At 41.1% G+C, this 25,966-nt stretch overlaps 1 protein-coding gene across 7 annotated transcripts in view; it reads left to right on the top strand.

Annotated features, from left to right (window-relative positions):
- The window catches only part of SRGAP2 (SLIT-ROBO Rho GTPase activating protein 2), a 115,288-nt gene that overhangs the window by 13,910 nt on the left and 75,412 nt on the right, over nucleotides 1-25,966 (top strand). For 4 of the 7 annotated variants that reach the window (XM_049832233.1, XM_049832234.1, XM_049832235.1 and 1 more), the window contains one exon: nucleotides 24,200-24,392. The exons of 1 other annotated variant lie outside the window; for it this stretch is intronic. In XM_049832233.1, coding sequence (XP_049688190.1) covers nucleotides 24,200-24,392 — 193 coding nt within the window. Of the gene's footprint in view, nucleotides 1-11,718; nucleotides 11,748-19,189; nucleotides 19,226-24,199; nucleotides 24,393-25,966 lie in introns of those variants that run through there. 2 more of the 7 variants (XM_049832232.1, XM_049832236.1) reach the window with 2 other exon arrangements.

Genomic DNA, 25,966 nt, shown 5'->3' with positions numbered 1-25,966 from the left:
CCATCCATTTTCCTTTCAAATAGCTTTAAGTGGCTTATGGTCATTGAAAGAACATCCAGGCTAAATCAGCCTTTTTACTAGTCTGACAGTGTCAGAGCTTTGTGGGTGCTGTTTTCCCCTTGGGTGGGGAGAGGCATCCTCCTACATTTCGTGCTGTTAATTCAGATCTCTTTTGAGGAGTCTGTGTTCTTTGGGTTGCTGAATTAGGTCTTTCCACAGATCTTGCACAGTGGAATGGCATTGTGTTTGAAGTAGACTGAAAGTAGGTAAAAAGATTAAATGGTAGTGAATTACTCAAAATGACCTAAATCAAGGTCTCCAGTGAGATTTATGGGATTCGGTTACAGTTCTTGAAACATGTTGAGAAAACACTGAACTTTTTTTTTTCTTTTTTTTTTTTTTTTTTTTTGTGGCAATGCAGCCTGCATGGCTGGAAAGGATGTGCCTCTTTTTAAGAAAAGTTACTCGGGTACAGGAGATAATTGCATAGTGGTTTTACTTTTTTATTTTTTTGTTCTTGTTTGGTTTTTTGGAGGTGATGGAATGACAAATCCCAGCATTGTTTTGAATGAGACGGCTGTTGAGTCAAGAGGTCCTCACTGGTCCGAGTGGAAACAGGGAGCGGGGGAATGCAGCTCGCTGCTCAAATAAAACTCAGTGGAGTTTACTGCGAAGAACAGCCAAAACCAATTCCATGAATGAGTCAAAGTTTGTAATAGTCTTGAATTGGATTGTCAGGTAGCTGAAATGTGTCTGTAGGTATCCCTTCTTTTGACTCCTTTCTCCCTTCTCTTCTTCCTCCATGACTCCTGCCGTTGGGAAACGGTTTGAGTAGTAAGTAGGAAATAAACACTCCCCTGAAATTTCCTAACACAAATAAACAGGTTTGCTATTTTTAAGTGCCAGTTTTTTATGATTCTTCCAAAGTTCTTTTTGCTCCACTGGGATTGAGTCTTGAATGAATGTTTTCTTTAAGATTTATTTTTAGGAGTTAAAGGCTTATGTGAACTTTAGTGCTGGCAAAGATACTAGGTTGCCAGTCCTAGACATCAAATTTGTATTTTTTAAATTTTTAAATCTTTAAGCTGCCAAGAAGAGAGGCCGACTGAGAATACTGAAAGAGATGCTCATTTTACTACCTCTTGTACCAGGGTTTTGTTGACACTTTCCTACGTGTGTGAGAAATAACTTCATGTTGAAGCAAACCTTCACTGTTGCCACTGAAGTTGAACTTCAGAGCTTTGTGAAGATTTTCAGTTTAAATAGAAGAAAGTTTGTGAATGTTAAATATTTCTTTTGGTGGCAGAGCAAGCAGGAAACGCTTGTCACTGCAAACTATTTGGGGGCTGATTCCCTGTCCTTTCCTTGTGTATAAAGTGCTCTTGTTCCTTGGAGTGGACTTGCCTGGTCCTAGGGGATGTCTTGTTTCTGTTTGTGGTGAAGAGAGGTTGTGCCAGAGCAAACAGAAGAGCCCCTGAGCTGCAGAGACCTTCTCCTTAGTTTTAAGGCATGGGGCTGGGAATTGCTTCTTGCTTTCTGACCCGTTTACTTTGTCCAGCAAGAGAAGGGTCAGGGAGGTGGCTTCAGGGCTTGCTCTTGTCAAAAGCTGCATTTTTAGGAAGCTTTCTCAATGCTCCCAAATGCTGTTAATCCGGATGAAAGTGTTAATGCTTTTTTTTTTCTTGTCAGTTGGGACTAGAATAGACAGGGGAAAAGATACAAGGCAATCAGACGTGTTCGAGGAAGAGGAAGAGTGTGTCAGGAGCGAAGGAAAATCCGCTTTGCCTTGTCGGTAATTAGGGTGGACTTAAAATTTTAGCAAGTGTCTGGCTCCTTGGTGATTTAATTTTTTACGTGCCTTAGCTTGGTTTGAGGTTAGACTGTTCATACTAACGTGTTTTACAAAATGGATGTTCTCTGCGTAGTGGTGGCAGTGGGTATGTCTATTATTACTGATGGCAAATTGGTTAATAATGTGGTTAGTCTAAATAAACTAATAGTGCAGACTGTATTTCTTTCATTGCCTAAGTTAATATTTTTATACACCTACTGTGAACTTTCTGGTTTGGGGGTTTTCTGGGGGGTTGGGGGGGTTAATTTTAGTTCTTTTGTTCAGCTAGATGGAACTGACTGCTCAGCTAGATGCAGCTTTTTTGTACATCAGTTCTGTAACCATCCACTCAGACCTTGGGAGAATTTTAACAGCGAGTGGTGGTTCTTCCCCAGGAAGGCTTAAAAAAGCCACTGAATATTACAGGCTTAGGGCTTGAACTCATTTTTATCAAGCTGAGCAACTTGTTAATGACTTAATTGCTGTCATTTTGATTTGGATAGGGGTTAGTTTCAATCTTCTGCTGTTGGCAGGGTTGTTCTAGATGAAGTGAGAAGTCCACAGTAAGTGGAAGAGAGCTGGTTATCAGTGAGTTCAGTTCTGGGGGCTGGCTTCTTCCTCTGCTTGCTAAAGGGTTCCTTAATTATATTTTCTTTAATACACTGTTCATATGTAGCAAGCTGCAAATTGGGAATAAGTAAAATCTAGTTTAATGAGCAAGAAGTCAGTGTGAATGACTCAACCTTCATCGTTTTTTAGGTCCCGATTCAAATTCATTCCCTGTTTGTAGCAATTGAAATGTCACCAAATGTTCACACTGTCGGAAGAGTTGGGAGTGACTCCTGTCGTGATGATGGATTGCACCACATTGCCAAAGGTGGTGGGCTCCGACTGCTTCTGGCAGCTCTGGCGGAGGAGCAGGAGCCTTGGATGGAGAGTGGGAGGATGAATCACTTTTCTGCTCCTCTGGACCCAGATTGGAGCTGGGAGGAGCTTTTGGCTCTGGGCAGCTGCAGATAGAAGAAGAAATTCTGCCTTGGGTTTTTGCAGATGTCTTACAAGCGCTGAGGTTGTGATGGGGCTCCTGGGACTTAAGTAACATGTTTTTTTAAAGGCTGGTATTTCTGTGTCAATTATGAATCAAAAAAATTAATGTTTATGGAAATAACCCAAGTACATTGCTTTATTTTGTGAATGGGGCATCACTTCATAAATAATTATGAAGTTGTGCTGAGATGTAGTATCCCTAGGCAATGGTGTTCATTCCCAGTATACGCTTACTGGTTTTGATATATTTTGACTTCCTTACAAATGATGGAGGTTAGCTAGTGTTGTCTTGTTCTTGGAAAGCAGAGGCGCAGCTCATGATTTCCGATTTCAACTTGAAATGTGTGACTTCAACTTGTGACTGACTTGCTGTATGATTTTGCCTGCTTTACTTGCTATCTATCAACTTTATTGGTATAGGAACAATGCTGGATCAGAGAGAATAGTGGGAATTCAGTACTTTTATCAAACCTTTTCAGGTAATTCAATAGAAAATTACCAAATTGCTGGCTTATTGCAGGTATACTAGGAGGCAGTGGTTGTAATTGGGATATATTCACTGTATGAAGACAATTCACTGCACAGTCTCTCTTCTGTAGTTCTCTGTGCCTCTATCTATCGTGGATACTCTTTAAAACCTTAACCAGATTGAAAATGGTGGTGGCCTGGATGCAGTAGCAGCTGGCTTTTGTTGGGAAGGTGCTGGCTTTCAGGTATGCATGTTGTTACATGCAGCTTTCCAGACCTGCACTGGTGTGTTTCTCTTAGCAAGTTATTTCCTCTACTATTGTTTTTAAACATGAGATCCACTCTGCGCTGCTTAGTTGGTAGAGTTTTTAAAATCCAGCAATCTCAAAAGACTGCGTTAGCTCTGACTTGCCATACAGAACTGACATTCAAAGAGAAACTTGCTTCGTTTATGCTTTAAATAGCTCTCCAATGGGGAGGTGAATAGTGAGAGCACACAATACGGCCAGCACTGGGTTGTGGGGGCTCTGCAGGGCTATTATTAGATGACAATAGCCGGAATGAAAAGCCGTAGATGCTGCATCATGTTTGGGCCATTGTGTGTGACCGATGTTTTTAAGTTGGAGAGCTGGAGGTCTTTCAGGATCTCCTTCTCTTATGCTCCTCATTGGGGACCTCTTGCTATTTTTCTTTGCTGGGGACAGTGGAGGTTATGAAGGAAAATGGCTGCTAAGTGACTGCTTTTAAAGCAGACTTACAAATTCTGCTTGCATGGGATAATGTTTAAGACTATATAACAGGCTGTATGCATTTTCCCGATTAAGTGCTTGGAAGGTGACTTTTTTGCAAAGATGAGTCAACTGTAAGTTCAAAACATGGTTGTCTTTATACCTTTTTGTTAATGTTTTTGTTTTCAAAAGGAGGTTCATGCATGCAAAAGAAAGGTGATGATCTGTGTATGTATTCTCAAAAGCCAAAAACTCCCAGGGCGCCAGGGGAAGCTGATGTAGCTGAGTGGAGTTCATCTTGACCTTGGCTGATGTCAGAAATGAACAGGATTTCTTGGCATTTTGCTGACTCAGTCCATCACTGTGTTTAGCAGTAACAAAGCCTTAATTTTTAAGGAATGGTATTTTTTTGACTGAGCAGGTCTAACTTCTTTGTAAGAAAGTAGGCTGTTCATTTGTAATCTCTGGCACAGGCTACTCAAGTTATGCATCTCCACAGGTGCATCCATCCACAGATGTTCCTATGTAAGAGACAGCCTCAATTTCAAGGGCATGCAATTTCTGACAACTGCATGGGTCAGGGAAAGAGAGAGTGCTTGAATATTTGTATTGCAAAATAAAATCTCGTTTATCTATGGCTTCAAATAACTGCATCGTATTTTTCACAATATGTTGTATAAAGTGCCTCTTTCAAGTCTGGTTTCCGGGTGCCTTTTTCCCTTTACCTTCGCAAGCTTTAGCAGAAAAAAGCCGCAGCTACACAAATTGAGCATCACTCTATAGCATTGGGAGGAAGTCCTAAAAGACAAATTTGCCAAATTCACAGTTAAAGGCATTTTTCATGTATGATGCTATAGACTTGAACTTCTCCTATTGCAAGTCCTCTGAATTTCGGGTCTGCTGAAATGACATAACTGGCACCTAAGAAACAATCCCAACTGTTCCACAGCACTGAATATAACTTTATTATTTTAATATATTAGCTCTTTACCTGACTTGTTTACAGAGTGAAATCTTGGTCTGTTTTTCCACCAGCATTGTATCCTGTTTTCTTCTGTTTTGGTCTGCAGTTTTTTATGGTTAATGATAATTGATCTTTGACTTTCAACAAGACTAAGTTGAGCCCCAAAGATTTAATTGGCAAGTGTCCGCTTTTGGAGATCTGAACATGGCAGACAAGGAACAGTCTTGTCATAAGTCGTTGATGCAATTTTCGAAAAGAGGGAACTGAAACCTCTTGAGGAAAGAATTTTCTGTTCATTCTATTTTGAGTATATTGTGAAATCAAGGAAAGTACAAACTAATATTAAAATTTAGATGGTTGTGTATGCTGCAGCAAGAATCAACACTTAGGGTGAAGTGCTTGGTGATTGGGAGAGTGTATCCATCAGGCAGTCTTGCACTAACAGCCCTTCAGTTGTGCTGAAATACAGTTTTTGAACTGAACTGCAAGAAGAAATATTGAGCAGAGACGTGATGGGGCTAAACCATAACATTGTTCAGAGCGATGTGCAGTGATGGTGATTTGCTCTGAAACTCTCCTCTTGGAGGATGGTCATCTAAAATCCTCCCTACGAAGTATACAGGGGGAGAAGTATTTTCTCTTACAACTTCATTTTTAAGTGTGGAGCTTTCTGTAAGAAAGCTGCTGCATGCTTCTGCTTCCAGTGGCTGCAGTCGGTCTCAGCCACAGGGGAAACAGCTGCTGTCACTGGGCACATTGACTTCTTCCTCTGCAAGCTCTTGAATTTGAGGAAGATAATTTGCATTACTGCGTATGTTGCTGATGCAAGCTCCCAATGTGGAGCTGTTTGTTTCAGTCCAGTCCTTCTGTACATCATCTATGAGGATGTGCAGCAGCACTGCTGAGTGTCACAGCAGCTAAAAATGAAGTTTTTCAAGTTGGGCTGAGGTGGGAAGCTGGAATGCATCAGGCTATCTTCAGATTGATTGGCTTGACTTCCTTCCCATGCAATGGTTTCTTAGCTATACTTTAGAAGGAGATTAAAAGCTGGACATCCTGTTCTTGAGGAGGTTTTGCACTTCTGGCTTGCAGTGTAGGTTACTTGTAAGTAGGAATGCTGCAACGATTGATGTCTTATGCTTATCTCATTAGTGTGATGGTATTCCCAGTCCAACAGAGTAAACTTCCAACCATGCTATGGGACAGCCAAATGTAATGTCAGCAGCTGTGCTGAACCCTGTGCTGTTAAATGCAGGGGATTTTCATACAGTTCTTTTTAGTCTGCCCTGTCTGCAGACACAGGAGGAAGAACAAGGGGGAATGCAAGGTTAGGGACAGGAGTCTTAGTTGCTGTGCTCCGTAAATATGGGACAGGGCAAGGGGTAGGCATTTGTCCTGCGGTGAAATGGGCTGTTGCTATGTTGGTACACAGAGCAGTTCAGATTTGTGTTCTTGCTTCCTTTGCAATGACACTGCAGTATCACTACTTCCCCTTCACTGCATTTCTTAGTGTCTTTTTTCTTTTTGAAATCATGCTGGACATTTAATAGCAAAAATACATTTTGATTTTTCATCCTTCTCTTTTGGTTTTCTTCTACATGGTGTCCTTTTGCCTTCCCCTAAGCTCAACCCTGACTTCCCCTTAAAAGTAACTTACCAACAAGCTGCTGGAATTTATCAAACAAAAAAGCCAGGGGTTGTTAAAACAATGAAATACTTAAGAACAAGGCAGAGTGCCTACTTTGCTTTTTGTAAGATTTATTTTTTGGAATTGCAGGAGTGTGTGTAATTCAGGACTTTAAAGTTTGCTGACTGACTACTCACTCTTGCTGAAGAGCATCCATACTTGCTCACTTCCTATGTAATCCATTTTCTTCATGCAAATAAGCTGATTGCGTCCAGGTTTTTTTTAAACATAATTTTATTCCTTTTAAATTACAGCATCCTCTGCAGATGTTGGAGTGTCATAAAAATGAAATGTGGAAACAAATGCAAAGTTGTCATGGCTTGCTCCAAATTTGAGACAGTAATTAAGCTGTCGGGGGAGTAGTGGAAAGTGCGGCTGACTTTATCTGTATGTCCTTTGGCAAATGACGTATGGACTCATTAATGGGAAAGGCCAATGTGAAATGAACTATATTCAGTGGTTTGTCTGTATCAGTGCATCTGCTTTGGCAGATAAAGGATAAAAACTACCCTGGATAATCAAGTCTTAAGATTTGGCTTTTTATTTAGTAGCTGGAGCCATTGCTGTCAGGGGAAGTTGAGGTAGAAATGAGCAAGAATACCCAGGGTCTGAGTATTTCTTCTTTCTGGTTGGTAAGAAGAAATAGTGGCATGACATTAGTGTTGGGAGATTGCTGGTGTAACTTAGAAAAGCAGCTGATGAAGATGAGCTAGCGGGTCCAGAATTCCTTCTACATGGCAGTGACTTAAGGGGGGTGGGGACCAATTCTTTATGGCAAATGGTGACCTGATCCTTTAATGTCTCTTACACTGTAGGACCGTGGGCTCCCTTTAACACCCAGTGCATTACCTGCTCTTGGGTTTTATATCTGAAAACGCTGAAATGTAAAAAGATAAGTCATAAGCGGATCCCAAAAGGATACATGTTTCCTACCCTCTGTCTGCTTTCAAAGATTTTCTGGCCGTCTCTAACACGTTCAATGGATCATTTTGTGTAATCCTGTCTGGCAATTTGTTTCAAGATGCTGGGATTTTTAAAGCTATTGTCTGAATGTTTTGTCCAGATGGTCTTAGTGTGAGTCAGACTGTAAGGTACAGTGTCTTGCTTTGATAAGGTTACTCATTCTGTTCGGATAGCTGATGGCTTTATAGCAGTAAAAGAACAGATCTTTCATGTTAATGGGAAATTACCATTCATTCTCTTGGAAAACGAAAATAGGACCAGAGCGTCTGAAGCTTTCACTGCTCACTTCCCACTGTAAGTTATTCTCATGTTCCTGCGAAAGTGTTGGATTTTAAATGGTGATAACAAATCCATCTGTCCTGGCTCTTGGCAGGAACGTCTCTTGATAATAATGGTCCACCACTATGAGAATTTACAAATGTCAGTCACAGCTTTGCGGCATTAATGATTTATACATACAATGAGCAATAAAAGAAAATGAAATGTCTTGGATTGATAATTCGTAATTCAAGGATGCCAATAACTGGATTTCATAAGTTATCTGAGGTGTTGTCAGCATATTAATCAAATTTAAACAAGTTTTATTGAAAGTTACACGTGTAACTTTATCATTGGAGATTTTACTACACCATTTATTTTCTTGCTCCATATTGTTACAACAGTATTATTCATAGCTCTTCCTGACGTAGGCTTTTGTTAAGTATATGTATTTCCCCAAAAAAACAAACCAAACAAACCCCCCCCCCCCCCCCCCCCCCCCCAACCCAAACAAAATGCTCCACCTTCTTTGGCATTTTAATGAGACTGAGAAACATGGATATTCCTGGGCTGCTTAAATCTCTGGGTAAACTGGTATGCCACTGAAGGAAATTTCCTTTCTCTCACTCAAAGTGCTTTTTTCAGTGGGAAGATGGAGAGGTCTCTTGAAGTAACCTGAACCTGAATTCACACTGAAACTGAGAATGACTGGCCCATAAAATAGTTGGCACTCAGAAGCCTCCTAGCTATTTCTAATATTTCTGTGCTGGGCTGGTTGGTTGGTTGGTTTATTTGGGCGTGTTGTTTTAAGTCACTAGTAAATGAACCAACATAAACATTCCTTGTAGTGAGGCTGGCGGAAGAGCCGAAGCCGAAAGCTTCTCTCTCGGCTTCCATGTTGACTTTGGCTGGTCCTGTACAGTGCTCGTTCACAGGCTCCTTTTGGCAGATGGCTGGAGCTTCAAATAGTAAGGGTAAATAAGTCACACCCAGTATCTGAATTGCAACAGTGAATGTGTTACATGTGCTTTGGTTTCCTCCTGTCCAAATGGCTTTAATAAACCTTAGGGTTTTTTAACAATTTTTTTTGGGTGGCGTTTTCTAGGGACTGAATTGTTTTTGTGGCATTGCATTAAGCAAATGAAAAATGAAGTGAGTTGCTAATCAGGGCTCGGGTAGAGCTCGAGCTGTGGGGAGGAGACATGGTATGGCTGGAATCAGTCTGCAGGAAAAAATAAAAAATGACTAAACTCATTACTGTCTTTTGGGGGTCCAGTCCAAAATAGAAGAAAAAAGAGTTGTGCAGATCTTTAGGGGTTTCAAACCACTGAAGATAAAACAGTGAGGTCAAATATAAATATTCAGGAATGGAAGCAGAAACACTTGGCCAGGTGTGGAAACTACTTTGGTGCAGTGCAGTGGTCAGGAAAGGTTCCTGTGCTTGCAAATGTGAGGGGAAGCCAGGATGTGCACCAAGAGATCGTATTGTGCATCCAGGTGATTTTTGCCACTCTTTCTGTGAAATACACCGGCCCTGCTGCAGCTTGTGGTCATGCCCATCTCCCTGCTGCCAGCTGAGGCTTGGAGGCAGATCTCTGGGCAGAGGCTTCAGTTTATCAGACGTACTTATGCTCTTCCATTTCTCTGGGTATTGGCAGCTGAAGCTAAAATCCTCCTGATGTGATCTGAAGAGAAAAGCTCCTGGTTGTAGTCTCGTCTGTGTGTCGAGGATGCTGAAGCAGAGCCTCTGTGCCTGTCCTCTCCCTCCTCGTCCTTTGGGGCATACGGAAGACACCCATTTCTCTCCCACTTTTGCACAAAAGGGCTTTTAGTTCCTGCCTTTGGAAAATGTGTGCTGTTGTCAGTTTTGCTTTGGTTTCTGCTTAGAGGGAAGAGCTTTCTGATGTAGATAGGTGCTGAAGGACTTCAGTTTCCTAATGCGTTTTTTTTTTTAACAGTGATAATTTTTGTTATGTAGGGGCTGAATTTTTCTAGAAGCATCAAATCCTGCAAATCTTTAACTTTTATGCAGCTTTATTCAGGTATATCTAAGAAGTGCATTTTCTCTGATTTTGCCCAATGTTTCAAAGGCTCCTATAAGAGCAGGATTATTTCCTTCCCTCTGTCCCTGCTTCCGTCTGCTTGATAAAAAGGCTCCTTTTGACTTCTCAGAAGTGGAAGGAAGTGACACTGGACAGCATTCTGCTTTTCAGTGAACACATACTTGACATCGGCAGTACAGGATGCTTGATTGCAGGGAATACTTTATCGATTCTGTTATCTAATTGGTACTGGGAATCCAGATCACCACCTGGTTTTGTGTCTTGTACTCTGACTTCAATTGATTCAAAGTTACATATATTAAAAAAAAGTGGATTTTTTTGACTATTAGTCATATTTCTACATGATCATCTTGATGATCGGCTGCAATTTGTGTGGTGGGTTACATCTGTGTTTCTTGCAAAAAGCTTTTTCTGGGAGGTGGGTCATTTTCCCCAGAGGGGCCTGGGAGGGGAGCAGAGAGGATTTTAATTGTATTTTTATTGCAGAAGTTACCTACTGTGCAAAAACTAGGTAGAACCTTATATATTTTCCAAATAGCATATGTGGTATGGTTTGCTTTTATTGAACTTTGAGTAATTTATTGTAAAAGTTGGACCCATATAAACGATTTCTAAATGATAAAGTGTGCGTGTGTGGGCATGTAAAAAGGAGGACCGGAGTTTTAATGTCAGTTTTCTGACAAAGGCACGTGAAAAATAAGCATCTTGTTGTTCCTGATCTGGTCTAAGCTGCGCTGATTAATGGGTGTTGCTGTAGCTGACAATGAACTGATAGAAAAATGATGATTCACATAATTTGAGCTTTGCAGGCTCTGTCAAATATTCATTTCCATCTTTACAAGAGGTGCTATAGATTAAAATGTAAGTTCCTTTAAAGACAGCAGTCCTCAGCTTACACAGCTGAATATTTATAACTCTAAAGGAATGACTTCCATGTTTCCTATGATTGTATAGGAAAAGCCTGCTTGGGATACCTTTGCTTTCATTGAGTATTCCTGGTGTAAACTCCTTCTGAGTGTGAACAAAGACTGAGACAGAAAGCAACAGGGAATCTGGAACAAGATTTTTTTACATAAACTTTTTTTGGTGGTTTTAAATTAGGCTTATATCTGCTGGGTTTTATGTGTGCTATATAGGAATTAAAAACAATGCTCCAATTTGATTTCTTATGTAGACAGTTAAGACTGATTTATTGTAAACTCTCATGCCAGTTTAAAGAGGCGTTACTTTGATTTCACGTAATGGTTTTGGTTTAATGGCAGGAATTACTTATTACAGTGGGGAAAATAAGAGGCTGCTCTGGTGGAAACTAGCTCTGTCATCAGTGTCCACTGGTACCGCGGGCAAATAACTCAGACCTTTTTGATCTCGTTGAAGTCATCTGTGAAATGTCTGCAATGATGCTTGTTATTCACCTCTCCTGGAATGCTTATGGTTAATTAATGGTTCTCAAAACCTCCCAGAAACACGCACAGCAGTGTCTCTGCTGGGACTGACAGGGAGGCAGTGATGACTACATTGGGCTGCTGAAATATATTTGACTCGCCTTGTTGACTTCTTTGGACAGTCATCTTCCTTCTCGATGGACTGAGAGCCTTACCCGGTGTTCCAGCGGGAAGGGAAACAGGAACATAAGGAGGAGGGCAGCAGAGATCCTTCATGGTTCACTTGTACAAGTCTCCGGGCTGCTGGCCTGCGGCGGGCTTGGGCACTCGCTGGGTTATTCGCGACCGACCAGGTGGGTCTGTCCCTGCTGCGATGTGATGGTCAGCCAGGAGCACATCCAGCCTCGGATCTCCTGGGGACCCTCAGCTACAGGAGCTGGGAGGTGTGCAAGGAGGCGGGAGGGTTTCAGATCTGATGTCACCTTTTGGGCTGCGGCAGCTCCAAAATGTGGTTTATCTACATGAGACTGAGGACCAGGAGAGGAACGTATTGGAGGTACCAGGAAAAGGTATTCGTTTCCATGGCAGCTTCAGGATGCCTCTGGAGTAGTGGTACTAACCCAAGGTTATCTTTCACTGTTACATAGTTACCTGATTTTAAAATGAAGCCTTTTCCTGTTTGCTTATTTTGTACCTTTATGAAATATTCCAGGTAAATTGGTGTTGGTTCTTCAAAATGTCAGCTTAAACACAAAGCAAGGATGATTGTTGATGCAATTAAAAAAAACAAATTAAAATTAAAAAAACAACCCCACATTTATCTGTTTTTCCCCTAGCTGCCAGAGACAACTGTGGAAGCTGGCAGTCTACTGGAAGTGATTTTTGAAATTTAGCTTACTCTGCTGTGCTTGAGGAGTGTTTACATGTCCCTTTTTGTTTCTCTTCATTTATTTCTCGATTGTTTATGCATGTTAACGTGTTAGTTACCCAAGAGGAGAGGGAGGAGAAGAAATCCTGAAGTGAAATTAAATTAGACACCAGCATTAATCATTCTGTTTGTTTCTCTAAATATATGACATAATTCACCAAAGGATTTTCCTTTCCTTGAAGATACTTGTCCTGGTTTTGGCTGGGATAAAGTTAATTTTCTTTCCAGTAGCTGGTACAGTGTTGTGTTATGTTTTGGATTTAGTATGAGAATTATGTTGATAACACACTGATGTTTTCAGTTGTAGCTAAGTAGTGTTTATACCAAGTCAAGGACTTTTCAGCTTCTCATGCCCAGCCAGCAGGAAGGCTGGAGGGGCACAGGGAGCTGGGAGGGGACACAGCCAGGGCAGCTGACCCAAACTGGCCAAAGGGGTATTCCATCCCATGTGGCGTCATGTCCAGTGTATAAACTGGGGGGAGTTGGCTGCGGGGCACATTGCTGCTCGGGAACTAACTGGGCATCGGTTGGCAAGTGGTGAGCAATTGCATTGTGCATCACTTGTTTTGTATATTCCAATCCTTTTATTATTATTATTGTCATTTTATTATCATCATCATTATTATTTTCTTCCTTTCTGTCCTATTAAACTGCATTTATTTCAACCCATGAGTTTTACTTTTTTCCCCTGATTTTCTCCCCCATCCCACTGGGTGGGGGGGGAATTGAGTAAGCAACTATGTCATGCTTAGTTGCTGGCTGGGATTAAACCATGACAATATTAAAACATGTAACTTGTTAATTGCTACTTTTGTTCTATCAATTTAATTGATTTGAAAAATACATTTGATGTTACTTTGCATGAAGGGCTCGTGTGTAAGAGCGTAAATATCAAGTCTTACAAATTGGGAAAAAGTAATAATTTTTTACATTGCTGCTTCTGGGTTCTTGCATCCCAGTATCTTTCAGCACTTCCTTACTTTACTTAACCTTTGGAGCACCCTTGACAGATGGAGAAATGGAACTTTATAGTGTCAAATTAACTAAGGTTTTTGCAGTAGGACCAAACGTGTCTGGGGATTGGGTCTGGAGAACTTGGTCCATCCCTGAACTCTCTTCCCAAGGAAACAATTAGCACTATGGAGGATTTCATGCATCTGTGTGTGTATGGATGCCAGTTTCTCACCTATAGACGTTTCTGTGTGTGCATGCATATGAATGTGGTAGTCTAGTGATGTATAGTGAGTTTAATTTGGGATTCCTGAAGTGAATTGAAGCAGTGAGAACATACGGCAAATGCCAGAAATAATGATCGCATTACACATTTCTGATGAATAATTCAATTCAGTTTAGTGCTTTTCCACCACTGAAATAAACCCCTCACAATATTTGACATAATGCAGATGAAACACTTCAAGAACAAAAATTTGGAAGGCGAAAGAAGCAGTTGTTTCACTTCTGTTTGAATTGCCACTGGTAGAGGAAATCTTAACGCTCAGAATGAAGACGTATGTAAAGTCTTGGGCTGGAGCTGTGGCTATTAAACAGCTCTTCTAGTTGTGCAGCCGTGGAGCAGACTTCAGGAGGAAGAACAGTGGTCGCGAAGGGCTGCTGTGGAGCTGCAAAGAAACTATTTTTAAAATAGGCCAGGAAAGCACAGCAGAAACTATAGCAAACAATACAAACCATACACAGGAGAAATAATTTTTAAAATTGGTAAAAAGAAAAAAACCCAAAAAGTCGTCTTTCTCCTTACTCTAAAATCCACCTTTCTGAATTTGCGTACTGATACATTGTGGGCAAAAAGAGTGAAAGACAATATTTCAGTTACACCCAAATATTTTTGAGCTCTCTTGAAAAGAAGTTCTGCCATCTGTCACTCGAGGGGTGTGTTTTGGGGAGCGGGAAGTGAATGTTTCTGCAGCTGCTGGATGCTGTTTAGGCTTAAGTTTTACTAAGTGTTCACAGAGCTCTCGTGTCAGGTATCCTGTGTAGCTTTATAAATGGAGAAAGCAAGGCACAGGCTTAATTATTTATTAAAGGAGTAGGAGTGTTTGGAATGGAAATTAGTTGTCCTACTTGGACAGTAGGAAGAGGCAGTGGCACTGCAGGTACCTAACATTGCCTGTGAATTTGGGTGTATAAAAGCCTTAAGCAGGGCTGCAGGAGTTAGGAGTAGAAAATTCCTCTTTTAACTTCTGGTGTCAGGTAGCTAATGACATACACCAAGGCTGGTTCTTCATCGACTGAGCAAAACAGAGGTAACCAGCCCACTTTGTATTTTGTTGCATCTGAACTAAAACCAAAGATAATACAGATAATTCTGCATTTTACCATCCACTTTTTCAGTTTGTTTTGGGTTTTTTGTGTGTTTTGTGTAATGCATAGGAGAAGTACTAGCACACTACAGAACGATGAAATGCAGAATGATCCTACATCTGCTTCATGGTGATTTCAGGACGTAGCTCTAGCTGCTTGTTTTTCATCTTTATTTTTTTCTGTCTTGAATGAAGCTGGTCTGGAGCAGAGGGGTGTCCCACAGCCCTCATCTTGCATGGGGCTGGGGCATTTCCGAACCACGGGGCGAGTGCTGGCGCACCCCATGCTGGCAGAGCTCATCTGGGTCAGCAGCGTCTTGACTCTGCTTTTGTCTCACGGACCTGTTCTGCTGTTTCTTCCTGATGGGTTTCCATTCTAGAATAGACAGACGTTTCTGTTGAAAGCAAGCACCAGCCTCTCCCTTTACAGAGGAATTTAACTTCCTTTGTGCAGTGTGAAACACTGCAGTACAACATTCTTCATTCAAATCTCCTCCTGTTTTGAAATGAAGAGCCATGCGTACCTGGCTCCCCTCCCTCCATCTGTCCACACCCAGGCTGCTCATTGCTTGCAAATAAATTAACATGACTTCTGAAGGGTGTTTCTGTACATTTCCCACACTTTTTGGTCAGTCTCATTAATTCTCACACTCTGATGCTCCATGGGGAAGCCCAGGATTGATCACTGCTTGTGAGCCTTTGCTGGACTTGATACTTCATTCCTTCATAACTTTTTTGTGGTGTTTGAAATGTTAAATAGTGGTGTTAATGGTGTCCTGGACAGCACAGCAAGTGTTGGAAACGGCGGGTGGTCGGGGAACATAGGGTGGTCCGAGGGCTGGTGGAGGAGCAGGAGTTAAACTTCTTTCCTGGAGTGTGAGCGCCTCGTGCAATACCCAGTGGAAATCCCCACTCCTGTTCTCTCTCCCAAAAAGGATCCAGAAACTTACGTTTTACTCGTAGCCAGCCTTGGTTTCCTGAGAAATTGTGAGTTATTTGATTGAAAATGTGTGCAGCATGTGTTTAGCTTTATTCCTTACTGCATTTATTCCCTGTTGTTGACTTCCTATACCTGGGAGCACACGTCCAGGCTCCTTGCACTGCTAACCACCTTTTTTTGTAATTAACACAGCAGGGTTTGAGGAAAGAATCTCTTCTTTCTGGGAGAAAGGTTTGAGCAGTCAGGAGAAGAGTGTGGTGAAAAATACCTGAGAGTCTGGTGCTTCAGGGAGACTTGGTTTGCCCTGGGCCACAAGCAGAAAGGGCATTTAAAGCAGGAAAAACCCCCAAACCTTATGTTAAAGATGTTCACCAAATTTTTGGCTATCTCTGCAGTGTTGGCTTCGTCACCCTGCATGAGAGGAAGCTGTTCAAATAAGTATTAAAAAGTTGTTTCGAGAACATATTATTTCAGGTTGCTTAATGGGCCCAAAGCAATTTCTGCCTCCCAGAGCGCACAGGCACTTGGGATGCTCGTTACTGGAGGCTACAAAGAGCTCATCAGCTTGAACTATTTTCTGAGTACTAAAAATGTGATCTAGAGTGTGTGTGTGTTGCTTTTGATTAAGCTAATAGTCCATGTGTCAGAATGACTTTTAAATTGTTTATTACATAAATCCATGCTGCAAACCAGTGATAAAATGTAGTTTTACTCCTTGCCTATAGTATTTTATCCAGCATTCAAAAAGTGGGAAAGCATAAGAAAAGGTTTGTCTGAGGTTTTTTTAGCTTGATATCATCTGGGGGAAACCTTTAACTGAGTAGACAATCCTAAAATAGCTGTGAAACTTCCTGTAGGCAGAAGTAGTTGTAATGCTCCTGCATTTAAGTTTTGGGTTTTCACTTATTTGAAATGTATTGATAAACTTTTTTTATTGTTTTGAATAAACAGTTGTAGAACCTAAAGTATAATACAGTCCGATGTACTTAGACATGTTATCTTTATCAGGGGTTTTATGTGCACTATGGATTAGTTACAAAGATGAGGACTTGGCTTGTGCATACGGGAGGAGTTACCCACACTCTGCCATTGGAATTAGGGCAGTGAATCCCTGCACAGGGTAATTTAATCTGGATTCTGTTTTTAAACATCCTCCCTGAAAAGTCAACAGCGTGGACTGTGTTTTGATAAAAGTAAAGGACACTTTCATGGCTATTTCATTAGACAAAAAGAAAAAAAAAATCTAAATATTTAATTTGAATTCTCCATGGATTAAATGCCTTGGCAACTTTGTAAACATGTTTAATTGCATAATTTTGAGCATTTGCTTAAAAGCTTTGCAGATCTGAAGCCTTGCATCAGTTCACAGTCTGAATTGCAGATGACTTTTTTCGTACGGGTATGGAAAACCAATGTGTAGGCTTGCTGCGTTCAATGGGATTCTAGTTGAAGGGTGCTTAAAGTTATAAAATTTTCAAGCTACCAGTTGCGATGGAGATGTTACACAACTGTAATAAAGGCAGAAAGCATCGTCTGCCTTGCTCATTTAAGTGATGGTTTTGTTATGCCTAGAAAAGCTGGTAGACCCAAGTAATTAGTGATGCAAATATATTATGATGTAGTTATGAAAATAAAAAATGAGCGTCCTCAGTACTTCACTGAGACTAGCCTTAATTTTTGCTTTTAAGCATGTCTTGCATCCTCTTCTTTTACTTCACCAATGCAAAACTTTATGCACTCATCTTACACCTCAAAATGATTTTATCAATCTGTATTAGAAAGAATTTCAGGTACTAACGCCTACAATTTTGTTTATATATTTATAACTATAAAGGGATTCTTGTCAACGTGTATTACCCAATGCTAATATTTCTCAAATAGGTAAGGAATATTCTGGTTTTTAAGGGAAAATTTACCTCTTCCAGGGCATGCAGTTTCTGACAAGATTATCAATCTGAACCTGAATCTCCCTCCTGGCTTTGGTCTTTAACAAAAGACTGTATTTCCTCCTGTTATATCATTTTCCCTTCAAAGCCTGGTTTTTAGATACCAGTGAAATTTTTAAGGCTGTGATGATCAACAGCTTTCAGCTCGCAGCGCATTTTGTTCCGTGAAGTTCTTGCTGTTACTGTATAAAGACTTTTCTAAGTCATTAAACCTCCCAGCCGTAGTCAGGGTTGTTGGGCTATTGTCTGTCATTTGGCACAGCCCTTGTTGTAATCATATACTAAAAAAAATATTGAGTCTGTTTTCCCCAAACTACAAAGTCTTTCACTTTTGGAGTACAGCCTTACTTATATATGATGGTAGAGCAAATGTGAACAATTCCTAGGAATTAATAACGTAATGGGAATATGTCAAAATATGTAATCCAAAGCATTCTCCAAAACTTATTTATATATTTAAATGGTTTTAAATTTTAGTTGAAGCTGTGTTGTTGCTTGTTTTTAATTTTTTGAAACTGAATGGAGTGTTAACTTCAAACTAAACTATAATCTTAACATAAACTTCCACAGGGTTTACAAAATAAGGCAGGTGGATGCCTGTGCCACTGCTGTCTTACTCTGTTGTTCAGCACCTGCATGTGTGGCAGCTTTTAGGAGACGGGAATTTAACAAACTCATCACAGACAAGGTGCAAGATCTAAAATTACTGCTCCAGGCTTCTCTATGAAGTGGAGATTTTGTTCATTTTGGGTTGCTTTGTCTTTCATATGCCTGAAAGATAAGACTGCGTTGGAGCTGTGCGTGCAATTTAATGCTTGGTGTCTTCCAGTCTTTCTGTGTAATTGCTTCTTATATGCTGGGTGGGGGTCCTGAAAAGTCAGGGGTAACTGAGCTACACGTGAAGGTTTTGAATCTGCTGACTTCCACCTTCCCATTTGTGGTTTGATTCTGTTTTGCTTTGATTTCGACGTGCCTCCTGTTTGTATTGAGCTTATATGGCATTAACATGGGAGGAGGACCGCTCCTTGCAAAGCAGCCGTGGGGGACCACTAAGTCAAGGCAAGAGCGTGGACGGTTTTGGAGTTCAGCTCTGCCAGTTGGAGCGGATTTGTGTGGGTGAGAGGATTGCTGTTTAATCTGGGCGGGAGCTGGGGGTTGTTGGTGCTGTTTTGTTGTCATCCCACTCCTTTCCCAAGCTTGTCATCTTTTTATACAGCATGGCATTTGGGATAGGGGTGGGAACATCCTGAGAAACCTACAGCGCAGATACATGGAGATGCAGCTAGATACTGAAAAGCAGCTCGGGTTGCTTGTGCCTTCTCCTGGTGCTCTGTGCTGCGCAGGCTGTGATTCACCGTGTTGCTATCCAGTCAGAGCACTTAAAGCTTATCACTGGAAAGAGTTGAAACCCTGCCTAGGGAGATGATCCTGCTTGGAGCAGGAACGTTGCTCAGAGTGCGTGAGACGACTGGGCAAGGAAGTCTCCTGGGTCTGAGTTTGTCCTTCTAGCTCTGTGCATGACCTACTGAAGAATAAGTTGGTACAGGAATTTGTTTCTGTACTTCCAACTTTAGTTGATAGGATGCTTAAGCCTAAAAAAATAATTTTGGTAAATTCTTTTTTAGAAGCTGAACATTGCATGCTGCAGAAAAGCAAGGTATAGTTCCAGTCAGAGTGTATGTATCTGCCTGCTCTGGGTGTAAGTATTTTATGATAGTGCATATTCTTGCCAGAAGCTTTGCATAAACCCTGTCCTCTTTGGTGTAGTTTGAGAAGCCCCCACTGTTCAGTAGAGGTTCATAATTGCACCACAATTCTTATAATCTGCTCAAGTGTAAAAAAAGTATCGGTTTTAAAAAGTAAGGATAACCTACTATTAATTTTGTTTACTGGATCCTTCCCAAGATTGTAGGGTAGGAGTGTTTTGGGACCTCGGGTTTGTCATGTAACTAGCCACATAGACACTAGTCTAGTTTATGGGCTTTTTCAAGCAGGAACAATCAATTCCTGAAGATCAGCTGGATTTGTTAAAGAAATGACTGAGTATGGTGGTATCTTAAAATGTAATGTGTCTCTTAACTTGCCTATGATGAAAACTACTGGCAATGACCTTTCCATAGAAGTATTAGAGGGACTATCGCTTAAATACCATAATTTTATTCAGGGACAGTTACCTTCATGATAATGCAATATCATTTGTGCCTATCAATACTTTATATGCTTCAAAGTTTAAAAAGGAAAAAAGTCAAATAGATGATAAACATCGAGAATGACAAATGTGACTAAAATACAGGAGGTAGAAGATCCTTCTTTACCCCTTGAATTCATTAAAAAATAGACATGCCTGCTGAGTGCTACAGGGAATGTTGGACAGGTAGTTGCAGAAAGAGTAAAAGTAAAATTATGCAACTGTCTAGCATTATACAATACTCTGTCCCGCTGTGACCTAGGTGACTTTATGATCTGGTGATGGAAGTGAATAACTGCTTTGTTTTAAACGGATGGAAAACTTTTTTGTTGCTACTAGGGACGTTTTAAATAGGTAGCTGTCAGCCAGGTGAGCTTGAAATACAATAGAAAGGATTCTGCAATACAGGGCAAGGCTTAGTGTGAGAATAAGAATACCTGGTGTTTAATTGTAATTTTACTACAGGCATCTTGACCTTGAATTAAATGTGCTTATTCACCTTCAGGCACTTGAAGCATTGGCAGCAGGAGCACAGTCTTCAGGAGGTTGTTCCTTGTCTTGAATGACCACAGTGGGTGGGATCGCTAAGGTCTACAAGTTTTAGGAAAGGAAAGGAGGTGGAAGGCTTTTTGGTGTTTAAAGTGGCTGTTAACCTAATAACCTGTGTAAATTAAAAGAAGCGAAAGCAATGAATTCAAAATTAAAGTGGTTGTTGTGACTGCAGACATAAAAAGGTCCTGTGTAATAGGGTGACCTGTGGGTTAGAGCATGCACAGCCTCTGACTCTGCCGTGGTATGTTCTCGGAGTAAGTCTGAAAAAAAACCCCAACTTTTGCTTGTGTAAGCAATAGGAAAACAAGCAGATACTTTATACTCTAGAAAGCCCAATAAGCCTCAGGAAATTCCTGCATTCTTGATTTTATTTTGTGGCAAAGAACTGTGTGGTGTGTTTTTGAAAGATGAGCAAGGTTGCCCTTCTCCAGCCCAGCGCCACAGACTCGATAAGCTGGAACTGAATAGCTTATTGTTCCCTTGCAGGCAGCCCGATCAGCTGTCACTGCTCCCCTCAAAAAACACTGAGTTTATTTATAAAGAAAAAGTGCTGATATCACATTTCTTACTAAAGGAAAAGGTTACTAGTTCTTGCTGCTGTTTAGCAGGAGAGCTGTGTGTGAAGTATCCCACCTTGAGAACCAAGAGTTTGAGCTTCGTTGTAATTTTGTAATTAAAATACATGTGCTCTACTGATCTTCTAGTCTTTGAGAACTACTAGTTTTTTGGAACTGGTCCTTTGTATTTCTACTTTTTCTCCTGGAGCTAGATTCTCAGTCGAGAACGTGACTGATTGGAGAATGTCAGAGTTGCCAGGTTGTCACCCTCATAAAAGCTCCATCAGTTGTAGCACGGAGAAGGGTAGGTGGCCACACCATTACCTGTCTGAGCTGTACCTGGTGTTTTCTATTCCTACCTCAATCCTCTTTTTAAACATAGTGCCTACTGTTCATCCATACTAATAGGGTAGCTGACTTTTTCTGAAAAATAACACTGTGCAGATGATCAAGCCCTAAATGCACAGATAGGTGCATCATATACAAGGAAGATATTTGCTGCATTTGAATTCTGTGCCTCTTTCTTTATCCGCTTAGCAGAAAATGCCACATCTGCTCAAGTATTTTCTATGTGTGATACCTTTTCACGGGCCTAGGAACTAAGCCACAGCTTATTAAAATGAATGTCTTTGCCCAATGACTTCTGAAAAGGTCACAGAGTTGTTTCTATGTTGGGACCATCCCTTCTGCTGAGGAAAGGGTGGAGGAGAAGACACAAAGGGAGGAAGAGCTTTCTAATACTTCTTGCCTTGAAGGATGTTCTTTCTTGAATGTCAGACTTGCAGATGAGTGTTAGGTTAAGGACTAGGCAGACTGATTCATCGCAGCAAGGAAACACTACGTTACTGTGCATTTTGGTGCTATTATTGTCTAGCTACCTCACCTTTTCTTTATGAAAGTCTTAATGACAAAGCCTCAGGTAGAATGGGGTTGTCTTGTTTGCATTGCACGTGGCTAAACATGTCACTTGTGCAGAGTTTTGCAAATCCATGAGTAGTTTTGTAATTGGGGACTGAGCTGAATGAAGATGATGTATATAGCATACGTTGAGCATCAGCAGCAAATTTTTAAATAAGTGCTAGTGGACTTAACGTGTGTAAGCATTCGTTCGTTCCCCGTGCCCCTCCCAGCCCCTGTCGATCCTGAAATACTTCTGCTAGCTGGAACCGAGCAAGCAACAAAGAAATCTCACAAAGAAAGAAATCTCACAATTTGCAAGAAACGCAGTATGCAGGTTTTACCTAGCGTTGCTCACGCCTCCCTGTGCCGCCTTCCCTGTGGACCGAGGGTTGTGCCCTTGCGAGCGCTGTAGGGCAGAGGTTTCCCCCTCTGGGCTTGCTTCTGCAGTGCCCTTGCAGCCAGCCACGGCAGCAGGACCAGATGGTGCTGGTCCCTGCCCAGGGGTGAACCCGCACCCTTCCTGCTTCGGCCGCCTCGGCTGGAGAGGGAACCGTAGCTGGGGCTTCCCTCAGCCCGGAGAAATGGGCGTGCTGAAGTGGTTTTGATTAGAGAAGTATGTGGACAACTCAGGCCTGTGTATTTGCTTGTAGTTCTATTTCCTGATGAAGGAAGTTTTCTGTTTTCTAAAATTCTCTCCTGAGAAAAAAATAAGCTTGACCAGCTTTGCCCACACGTCGCGGTTTCGACTACTCAGTTTCATTCTATGTTACGACCTTGCTGCCTGTATTTTCTTCTCACAGTGAAAGCTACAGAAGACCCTGGTTACTACATTCTCAGAGAAGTGGTACTACCAAATGAAAGTGCTAATCAAGGTCATCTTCAAGCCTGGAAACCCCACATTTTTGCAGATTTTTTTTTTTTTTTTTTGGCAAGCCTAACTAGGAGCTGTATTTGTATACATGTGTTTTGGGGTTCCTAAAATAAAGATGCGTGCTTTCTTCATTGCAAATCCTGGACCCCCTGAAACTGTTTGTTCCCACAGATGTGAGCACAATTCAAGGCAACTGATACTCATAGTGCATGGCAAGAGTAAAGCGCTTGGAGGTCCAGATGGTATGCTTTTTCTGGGCAAAGGGACAAGTGTACAGAGGAGGCCAAGCTGGCCTCTATAACTGCGTATCTCAGGAATTAGCAATGAAGTAGTTGATTAAAAAATTGCATTTGGAAAATGATACTTACCCATCTTCAGTTGTGGTGACGAAATTGTGGGTGCCTGCAGTTGCAATGCATAGATATAAACAAAGCTGTGCATGCTGAAAACCTGAATGTTACTTATTTTATTGCTGATTCTGAATTCAGCTTGGAACAATACACCTCTGAAAACCTTTGGAAAGAGCAGCAATAATAGTCAAGCAATAGCGGGCATCTCTACGGTTTGAGTGCTCAAAGACCTTTAGATGAAAGTGCATATTTTATTGTTTTCATGTTGAATTTATTGCCTGTATAAAAGCCAAATAACCTCTATTAGCTGCATCACTGAATATTTCTGCATTTTTATACTCCGAGATTGACATGCTTCTGCTACGTTTTCTTGCCCTGCTTGATGGAGAGCAAGTCATTTCACTATTCTGTCCCTCAAATTCGCAATCAGTAAGATAAGGAGAACACCACCTGGGCTTGAAGGGCTAGTGTGAGAAGTTTTCATATTTGTAAAATGTTTGAAAAGTGTTTGTAAAATATTGTGTTAATACAAATAGATGTCTTCAGTAATAATTATGCATAATAATACTACTAACACCTATACCTGTGTGCTTTATGGGTCCTTTAGACATAGATAAGTTACTTGCACATATTTTAAAAAGAAAAATAGCCTTCCTGGAGATAATTCCCTAGTGGGAAGTGCTATCATGTTGGCTCTCCAAAGGGGTGTCTTTATTTTGATGGCTTGGTTTATAATGAGAGCTGCACAGCTGGAGTCTCAGTAACTAACTGAATAATCCGAAGTTGGTGCCTTTGGGGAGTGCCCCAGTATGTGCAATGTCTTGTTTCTGCATCAAGAGTAGTCTGCGAAGGAATTTGATAGAAATTCCCTGAAGTGATTTTCTGAGCTGACGTGGGGTATTGCAGCATTCAGTCCTTTTTCCAGACTGAGATTCAGTACATTTTTAGGCAGTGACCACTTCTTCTTGATGCCAAAAATGCACTTGACACTCGTAATTGATGCACTGTTCAGCAGTAGAGCTTTGCTTGTAGGTCTGTGCACCAGATTGCAGGTTATTGGATAGATTTCCTGCAACTGGTGCATCCAAGATGCAATCGCAATATTTCTGTCTGCAGATATAGTTAATCATAATTGCGCTTTGCTGACATACCACTAATGAGGGAACATATTTTAAACTATATTCTACTGGAGAATTTTTATGGTGTTTTTTCTAATGGGATTTTGTTTAATCTTTAGTGCTTTTATTTGTTACAGAGATCCGTGCCCAGTTGGTAGAGCAGCTGAAATGCCTTGACCAACAGTGTGAGCTTCGGGTCCAGTTACTGCAGGACTTGCAGGATTTCTTCCGCAAGAAGGCAGAAATTGAGATGGATTACTCAAGGAATTTGGAGAAGTTGGCTGAGAGATTCCTGGCTAAAACTAGGAGCACCAAAGACCAGCAATTCAAGTAGAGTATTTGCCTTTTGTTTTTGCCCTTTTTCCCCTGTAGATGTGGTCACAAGGATAGGAATACAAAAAGAGAGCTGATATAGCACTGCTGTGAATGTCAGAATAAAACGTTTCCCAAGTTTGTGTTAAACACAGAACCCATTTCATTTTTTCTACACAGCCTGGTTGCTAGCTTCATTTCAGTAATTCCTGGTAGGTCCTGTGTTGTCAATAGGGATTGGAATGGTAAAAATTTGCATGTCTAAAAGGAGTACTTTTCTTGGGAAGGTGGGCACAGCTGTACACCTGGTCTAATGGACAAAGCCAGAATTTCCTTCAGCCTCGGTGGCTTTGGTCTGTTTTTTCAAGTATAACTGTTTCTAATCTGTTAAACGCTGTGATTTACCATTGCAGCTCTCTGTTTTCAATATCCTACACATATTCAGTGCAGGATTTAAGAGTGTTGTACCTCTGCTACTATTACTTCAAAACAGGACAGAAATAAGGCCAATAGTACTTCTAAATGGAGCTGTGCCGTTTGGCGGGGCAGAATCCCTAGATACAAAGCTGATGGGACTCGTTAAAATTTAAAGATGTCCTTATTGACAATCAGCTGTCTCACCAGCTTGAAACATTATTTACAGGTAGATCTGACTGTACTGTTTTGGTTGTTCCCTGCTCAGATGTTTGGGTTGGGATGACTAATGTGTATCAAATGTGGTTTCATGGATTCAAAGCCTTCTGATTTACTACTGACTCCTGGCTGGAGGAAGGGACACAGGTGCTTTTCACAGGAAGGGGGATGCAGGAGAGGACCTGTGGGTGAAGAAGGGCCTGGTGCAGGCTGCATGGCATGGAGACATCAGCCCAGTGAGTAGGTGGCCAGCACAAAGCCACAGCCACATGGCTTTTGTAGCTGACATCTGGCCAGTGCACAAGCTTGGTGGGTTTTACTGTCAGGGTAGCAGCTGGGGAAAACACCAAGCAAAAGCAGCCTTGGCATCTGAATCATTTCTGCTTTGGACAGATTGGTCTGAGAGGATCCGTCTGGGTCTGCCTCCACCCAAAGTGCAACGTCACTTTTAGCATTATTTGGGTCGGGCCATTATCGTGTTTTTGTTGTTTTGTTTTTCTTGTGTTTGGAGGGTTATGGGGATATATCCGCTTTGCCTTTCCACTAGAAGCTCTTTTTGTGAAAGCCATTAAGTAGGCACCATTTTAGTTTGCTTTCTGTACAGCTTTGATGTCATTTACTTGAGTTCTCATTTAAAACGCATATTGTGCTATGTTGTCGGGAAAGCACGACTCCCAAGCATAGCTATTTGACAGGTTGGAGAAGAGTTATTCTGCGTATCTATAGAGCTGTAATTGTCTTAAGTATTTTTTTCTTTTCCTTTACAGTGAAAGTGTTCTTGTAACTATAAGCTGCGCATATTCTGCATGTGCCTTTAGGATGGCACTAAAGAAATGGCATCTTGAACTACAATTTTCCTCTGCATTATGATTGGTCTTTTTCAGTTTATTTTGTTGTTATACCTGGTGAAAATTGAGGTGATTTCCTTTATATTACATGATATGAAACATCTCATCAGA

This window comes from Accipiter gentilis, chromosome 29, assembly GCF_929443795.1.
Source record: "Accipiter gentilis chromosome 29, bAccGen1.1, whole genome shotgun sequence".
Taxonomy (NCBI): domain Eukaryota; kingdom Metazoa; phylum Chordata; class Aves; order Accipitriformes; family Accipitridae; genus Astur; species Astur gentilis.
Note: the sequence above shows the minus strand (reverse complement) of the source record. Positions and strands in the feature narration are given on the sequence as shown.